General features: G+C 35.1%; 1 protein-coding gene across 1 annotated transcript in view; it reads right to left on the bottom strand.

Moving 5' to 3' along the window:
* The window catches only part of LOC106468398 (histone-lysine N-methyltransferase NSD2-like), a 68816-nt gene that overhangs the window by 20213 nt on the left and 40160 nt on the right, over positions 1–8443 (bottom strand). Inside the window, 2 exon segments of the mRNA XM_013928821.2 lie at positions 1957–2160; positions 3264–3477. Of these exon segments, the coding sequence (XP_013784275.2) occupies positions 1957–2160; positions 3264–3477 (418 nt within the window).

Below are 8443 nucleotides of genomic sequence, written 5' to 3' on the forward strand. Positions count from 1 at the left end.
AGCTACATAAGTCAGTTTGTATCCTTTTTTTTTGCAGGGCACATTATGAATATAGGAATTCTGAAAAAGGAAATCCTTCTTACCAGTCCAAAACCACCTGTGAGGAACTCATTGAACTAATGGCTCAAAAGGTCCACGTGCTCATTGTTGACGAAGTAAATTCTGGTTATTTCAGCTTGTCAGTTGACTCTACAACAGATCTATCACAGTTAAGATCAGTTAAGTGTTGTACTTCGATACTTAAAAGATGGGCAGCCTACTGAACGCTTTTTACCCTTTTTGAAATTAAAAAGCCATACTGGTGAGGAAATGGCAAACCAGGTGTTGCAGTACTTACATGAAGTTTGCAAGCTAAATTTTTCAAAATGTAGGGGGTCAGTTCTACGACAATGCTGCTAACATGTCTGGGCATTATAAGGGGATGCAGTAAAAAATTTTAGAAGAACATAAGTTTGCCATATATGTGCCCTGAGCAGCCCATTCACTAAATCTGGTTGGCCGAAGTGCTGTTGACTGCTGTCAAGTGGCAGTTAATTTCTTCTCTACAGTGCAATTGCTATATACATTGTTTTCAGCCTCAACCAGCCAGTGGAAAATTGTTAAGGTTTGTCTTGGAAAAGAAAGTGTGTTAAAATCCCTCTCTGATACCAGATGGGAGGCACATGCTATAGCAACAGCAGCAATTCTGAAGACTTTTTTAAGATTTTGGAAGCTTTAGAATGTCTAGTGGAAGACCAGTCACAAAAGGGAGACACTAGAAGAGAAGCAGCCAATATTGCAAATAAGATGCAAGAGCTATGTTTTTATATTGAGCCTTTGGGATGAGATTTTGTGAACTTAAAAACATCTGCAGATCTGTATGGGTTATTAGCTGACCAACTGCACATTCAAGAGATGACTTTGAAAAATTTGAAGCAATTGCAAAGGAAATACTACCAGATGTTGATTACAATGCAGCTCAAACTCGCAAACGTATCAGAAAGAAGGTACCCAATGACGGAGATGCACCACAATGCCAGAGATAAATTTTGTATCAATACTTTTTACACAATTGTTGACAAACTAGAAACTCAGATGAGGAGAGGAGAGGTGTACAGAGAAACAGCGGACATATTTTCTTGTCTAAGTGATGTGCCAAATAATGTCACTTCATCATCTTCTGAAACGGAAAGGTACTCTCAGTGCAGATTAGTTTTAAGGACTTGATCAAAGACTTTGCAATTAAAAAAGTAAGAGAAAACTTTTCAAAGTATAAATAAAGTTATAAGTAGGCAACAATAAGCATTATTTTGCATCTTTTGATCCATGTATGTTGAAATGCTATGTATCTTCAAGGAGCAATGGATTAAAAGATGTTTTGTTCATACAAATAATGATAATTCTTCATTAGAATTTCTTTCTTTCAAAAATTGACCACCAACATCGATTCCTGTAGAAAGAATTGTTCTCAATATATTTTTGTATTTTTCCCTTATAGCAGTTTTTTAAAAAATGAATAAAAAAAGTGTTGAAAATTTGCATCTTTTTCCTATGCCCTAGTTATAAGTAAATAAAATTAAAAAACAGGTTATATTTAATATAGTTGTGGGGTCTGGCCTGGGAGAAAACTGAATTTTTAATTTATTATTTCACATTCAGCACTCATAGAGTCTTAATGTCTTGTCAGTTAGACAATGGAAGGGTCGAGGAAGAATCATTGCTGGGCTGTGCTTCAGGCATCAGTTGGCCTTAATCCGGCTCTGCTCTCCATTCACAGAACTTTTTGGATGACTGGAGGTATTTAGGAAGACATTCTTTCTTCAAAAGCCCATCCAGCAATAAATATTTTAACATGCTTAATGTAAAAGATATTTTAGTAAGTATTCTTTACTTAAAGTAGCAATCTTATTCGTATTAAGTCTTGCTTAATTAAGTTGACCTCAAAAATATTATCAACTCTGATGAAATAATAAATACCTCGAGAGCTACGAGACTGTTTAGGATTGTCTGCAACACAAGAGTGACAGGCATGCAAAGGACAAGTCAAGCCACGTCCTTCGATTTTAGATGTTAATGGGTACTTCAACAAACATCTCTCATGGTAAAATCTTCCACAAGTACTTATCAAACATTTCCGAACATTGCCTTCAGTTTCTTTGCATACAAAACATATATGTTTTCCTATTGAAGAAATACATAAATTTTTATTGTTCATCATCACAAAACTTTCCATGGATTACAGAGAACTATAGAGCTAGAATAATAGAAAGGAAAATGAGCATTATGTATACAATATTTTACATAAGTGGAATAACAGAAAAGATGAAGAACTAGAAACATCACAAAAGACTGATGTAGAAGAACAGAGTTAAATAAGGAACAGTGATAACAAAAAATGCATGAAACGAGAAAAAGGAAAGCAGAAAATATAACTTAAGAACAAGTATATAATATTTAGCACAAATGAGGAGTAACACATAATTATGATAACACTGATTTAAGTAAAAACAGGTGAAAATCAAGGAAGAAATGGATAGAAAATACATTTAGACATGAAAAATTAACAGTCAAGTATTACGAAAAAATGTCAAAATTATTATTACTTCATGATAAAATTGAAACTACAAATACAAAACATTTCATTTCACCTTTTTTTTAAAATAAAAAAACAATTAGCTAGTTAATTCATGACAAACAATTCTGATAATTAAAATATGCAAGATGCTAAAGTGAAATGTAAATCATCAATTTATATATTTGTAAGCATTGCCAGAGAGTGAGATGACAGAAAATTTAATCTAATACTGCAAAATCTGCCAAGGGTGATAGTATAATTTTATATTTAACTACTTTCTTCTGCTAATGTTTTCTTCAATCCAACATCAACCTTGCTATGGACCATGTACTCGAATACTACTGACTTACTTAGGCCTACATATGTTACTGACTTCAGATTCCCTCACCCACCCACCCCCAAAAAATCCTTACAACACCCATTATAGTACAAAAAAATTGTTATTCCTTAGACCAAAAAGGTAGAACCAACAAGCACCTTTTGAGGCTATGCCATCACATATAAACTGAATTAGATGAAAGTAAGAAGCTAAAACTTCAAACATGAAAATTATAATAATATCAACAAAAACAATTTTTCTTGCCTAATCAATGCAGATCAATAAAATGTTTGCATTATGTTAAACAAGAAAAACAAGAAGGAAAGCAGGATTAAACTTTTAGGTACTTAAAAAAAATAAAGAAAAAAATAAGATAACTATTTGTTTCACCTGTTGTGCATTCATCACACATGAAAGCAGAAGGAAGATGGGTTAAACCAAGACATGATTGGTGAAAGCTCTGCAAACACGGGCCTTTACAGATGATAACATCACCCACCTTCTCACAGATTTGGCATACTCTTTCCTGTCGAGCAATGGTGGCAATGGTCTGCTCTCCATCCCCTAGTTCCTGGGTTACTGTATTACCATTGCTTTCAGACTCCTAGCAAAATACAATTTATATTATTTACACAACATCTATCAATGTTTTTAAATATAATGTGATTTGGCTTTTAATTCCCAGTTCAGCTGTGGAACAATTAAAACTTTGTGGAGTATAACTTTTAAGAATTCCAAAGTGTTTGAACCACACAGAAATTTTAAAGGAGCAATTGTATATTGTAGTCCTTTACCTTTCAGTACTTATTCAGTATATATTTAGCTTATTGTCTTTGTTATCTGGGCACGAAATGGGAAACCCTTTATAGAGAAGTATAATGTTATTGGCTATAATACTGGAAAACAGGGAATCTAATGTTGGTAAGTTAACTCTCTTTTCTTTCTTTAGCATTACTTTCATTAACGGTATTGGTTGGAATATTTGATATATCAATTTTTAATATTCTTATTTTTATCATAAGCATTGTTTTACATTGTTATCCACGTGTGTAAAGCTAACCTAGCTAACCAAATCTCATGAGATGTTACTGGGATTTTGGCTGAAAATAGAGAGTAACTAAGTGATGATACAAATTATTCTATCATTTTACGTAACAACGTAAGAACAATCTCTTAAATTAGGTATAATCATTATTTGGCCAGGGCTGTAGATCAAGATATTTGACATGAAGGCAGCCACTGTCATTAATGACAGACATATTTTTTCAAGACCTATAACACTCTGTATTGCTTCAGGTGTTCTAAACTATCACTAAGATAATAAAAGGCAACATTCTTTAACAATAAAGCAAAATATAAAAGTAACACATGTCTGCCATTATTAACTTTTCTTTTAGTAACAAAAGTTTCTGTACAGCTGCAAGCAGCTACCTTGATTTTTCTCAAACTCTAAAGATGAAGAAAATTTGTCACTGATCCTTGAGTTGTGGATACCTATAGTCTGTAACCTTATCTTCCCTATCACTGCCAACATCCATTTTTTTTCCCTGGTTTCTCCTTGAAGGACAGACATATCCTAATATCATTGTTCTTCATTCTAACTCTCATATTCAGTCTAGCGAAACCAAAGAGTCATGTGACAGGAATATTTGGTATCAGGTTCTTGACATAAAGAACCAATTCTTTCAGCCATTTCAAAATATCTGTAAATCTTGTTCATACAAAAATCCATTGTAATCCAAGTCCATTTCTGTAGTCAACAGACATGATCATTATTCATATTCTTAATCAATAGTGTATCCAAAAATCTTATGCAAAAATTATCTTATAAAAGCCAGTCGTCCAAATCATGCAGTATTACTTTATTTTTCTACATATGTTTACTATTATTCATCCAATAAAACACTAATTTCTTGTGTTGTTGTGGGCAGAAATGTTCTTTGTTTTATGGTATTTACAATTTGCCTTAGATGTGGTTATATTTGTCTTAAAGACTGTGTAATGCCTAATTAGGACTTTGTGGCAAGAAAACATCATGGGCAAAACAATGCAATGTAGGAAATGTTCAACTTTTAGTACAGTTAATAATAAATGAGAAAACTAAATCCTGATGTATTTCTTTTGTGTAAAAATATAAAGAAACCTAATGTTTTCTGAGTGTTTGGACCTCTGGTACTTAAAAAATTAAAGTATTAGCTCAAACACTGACAACAGTATTTCATGTTAAAGATCATGACAGTGGTGGATTCCACGAATGTGACTTTTCTACAAAACTTTGACTAAAAGAAGATGAAGATGTAATTGAAATAAACATTTATTTCTATGGTGGTGTGTCTTTATGGTATATACACAAGAGAAAAATTATTGTTGATATTCCTGTAGGGAATAATACTGTCAATCCAAGAAATTGGGTTTTCTCCACATACTCTGGTCCAAAGGAAGCCCATGGGGTGTGACACCCAATGGCAGGGACAAACCTGTGGGAGATTGCATCTTGTCTCATTCAAGGTATACTCTTTACCCACACAGGAAAGAGGAGGCAAATAAGCGAGATTTGTGATGCTTGGATGGGCAGAATTGGTACATGATCATTCAAGTATTTGCTCACAACATGCCAATAGGTGTAGTGAGATTGGGCCAGTCTCATTCAGACTATACCTTGTGTGCTCATCTCCTCTACCATCAGACTTGACAGGCCAAAACTAGCTGTGGGAGAAGGGCACATGAGATAAGTACATATACTCATCTTCTCTACTGTCAGTATCTATGGGCCCCTTCCCAGCTGCGAGAGGAAAGCACTGTATAAATTTGTTTCAGTATGGATACTTATATACACCTCTACTTGACCGTAGTTTCTATGGGCCCCTTGCCAGCTGTGAAAGTAGGATATGTTTGAGTTGTAGTAGAGACTGGTAATAGTGTTCATCTTGACTCTACTGAAGATAGTTGAAAGATATAGGTATTGAGTGGATTGGTATAGTGAGTTGTATCATCAGCCCATATGTAGTTTGTGATGTATCATAGATTTATATGTGGGATGACCTGTACTACACTCTCAGTGTCACCATAGTCCTACTTCTCACCATAATAGGACACCTTGTTCTAGCCCCAGCAGTTAAGTCCCAATCAGTGTGAATTTTTCATGGTTCACCACCCCAGCAGCTATAAACTGGTAATTGCAAGTCTCCTGTACTCCGCCTGATAAAGGGGGAGAATTTGCATAGGAGAGACTCGGGGATTGTGCCTAGATCCACATCAGTCCTTCACTCTGGATAAGTTTTTCCTGGAGAAAAATCAATGGGTGATAGCAGGATTCTTCTTTTAAAAGCCAGCAAGCACATGCCAGAGAACTGGACAGAAACACTGCTCTGGTGCTGGCTTTTTCCATGATAGTCCATGGAATAAGTACAGTCTAGAATGGACAAGAAATGTGATATTGATAGAAATATATATTTATACAATGAAGAAACTTCAAAGGGTCTTTTGGAAAACCCCATGCCACATTGGGCATGTGTAGAGCCAGAGCAAATGGTATGAGCACTTTCCATCATCCTGGCTCGATGCAGATTTTAGGTAACTATACTCTGGGAGGCAACACTAGCCACCCAGTGGGATTCTACTAAATGAAAGAGGGGTCCTGAGAGGAAAATGGTGCACCTGTGAAAGGCAAAAACCATTAGGAGAGAAAACAACCAGAAAGTATAGAGAAGGTGATTGATGTGTGAAGGGAGTCCACATGCCCACCTGGAAAAGGTCATCTAATAGCCAGTGAAGAAATGGAAGAGAAGGGAGAGAAATAAATTGTGAGCATCAACATTCCACAACAAGCATGTCAACAGGAAGGTGACGAGCCCATCCTGAAAAGGAAAAAGGAACGAGGTTCATAGAAAATAGGGGTACCAGGCTAGGGACAGAGGAAGAAGATGGGGACCCTTAAAGTAAGAGGTCCTTGATAAAGCATGCAGAGCTATTCAACAGGAGCCAATCCTGGTCTGGATAGCCCAATAGTACAGAGATGAAAAGAAAGGAGATGTGAGAGAAATATGGTTTACCCTTGAGCAGTTGAAGTCTGAGAAAAAAGGATCAGTCCAGGGAGAGGAAAAGAGAAGTTCAGTGGAAAAAGAGTATGAGAAGCATCAAGAGAATATGAGTCGGAAAAACAGTAAACATAAGAAATAAGAAGGAGGGAACAAGTAAGGAGAGAAAGATGTTAAAAAGGTAGGAAGACAATATATCAAATGAGGCATGTATCATATTGAGCAAAACTTCAAAAAGGTCTCATTCAGGTAAGAAAAACAGAGGAGAATGAAGGAGCAGAGAAGAATGAATAGGACAGGGTAAAAAACATATTAGTACTGGTAAAAAAGAAAAATTATGGGCATGATCACCCAACAACTAAAAAAAGCTGAGACCACGAATACTTCGCTGAACGGGCTGGTAAGAAAGGTGATGCACAGAATTAATGCCTGGAGGAAATAAGTGGCAGAAGGACCAATTACAAAAAAATCTGCCACAGCTGATAGACAAATCCAATAGAATGTGACATGACTAACACCAAAGTTGTGAATAGTTTGATCCCATGGGTGACAGACTGGCAAATTCCATGCATAAGGGTGGAAGGAGGATAACTCTCAGTGAAGAAATGAAGTGAAAGTGCAAACCAAGAAAGAGAGGGAATAATGTAAAAATAAATCAGCTTACAACAAAATTAGCATCTTTGTTAGCATGCAGAAATAAATCAGTTTACAAGAAAATTAGCATCTACACCAATCAATAACAGATAATCAAGTTTACATCAAACAACTTAGATCAAAGTCATCATAATTTTCTTGCTACAAAAAAAATATTGGTTTCAGATAACAGAATCATGGTTAGTCTACATAGATAATTAGCTTTACAACAAAAAGTACAATTACAGTTTTGTTTTCTGTATTTAAATATCAGATTCAGTATGAAACTAACATCAACTTATCTTTATGTAAACATCATTCAGTTGCAGAAATGAAATTAACATCATTATTCCCTCTCTTTCTTGGTTTGCACTCTCTCACTTCCCTTCTTCACTGAGAGTTATCCTACTTCCAAGAAAGAGGGGGAAAGGGAGAGTTCAATTAATGAGTATATCAAGAACAAGGCAGTCAGAGAGGCACCAAAAAGGGGGCCCAAGAAGAATATAGTGTATAAATCTGGGGGTCTAGAAGGATGATGTAAGGGAGTAGGTCTAGAGAAACAGGTAAGACCAGGCTTAACCCGATGACTACCGGTACTAACTTTCTTAGTAGGCAATGCAAGTGTGAGGGCAAAATCATTTGTGAATTGAAAAAATGATAGAGAACTTATCTTTTAATGGATTTCTGATTTTATTTTTTATAAGTAATAGCATAACATTCAATTATTTGTACAAAATTTTATTCTTTAATGAAGTTTAAAGAGGAATTTAATGAAAAAAATTCCTAAAATAAGTTTTAGACTGTAAATAAATGTCCTCTGAGAAGAAATTTTTTTCAAAAATTTTTTTAAGATATTTCCTTTCACCTCAGCACTAGTTCTGCCATCTATGATTGGTATCT

This window comes from Limulus polyphemus, unplaced genomic scaffold (genome assembly GCF_000517525.1).
Source record: "Limulus polyphemus unplaced genomic scaffold, Limulus_polyphemus-2.1.2 Scaffold2994, whole genome shotgun sequence".
NCBI classification, from domain to species: domain Eukaryota; kingdom Metazoa; phylum Arthropoda; class Merostomata; order Xiphosura; family Limulidae; genus Limulus; species Limulus polyphemus.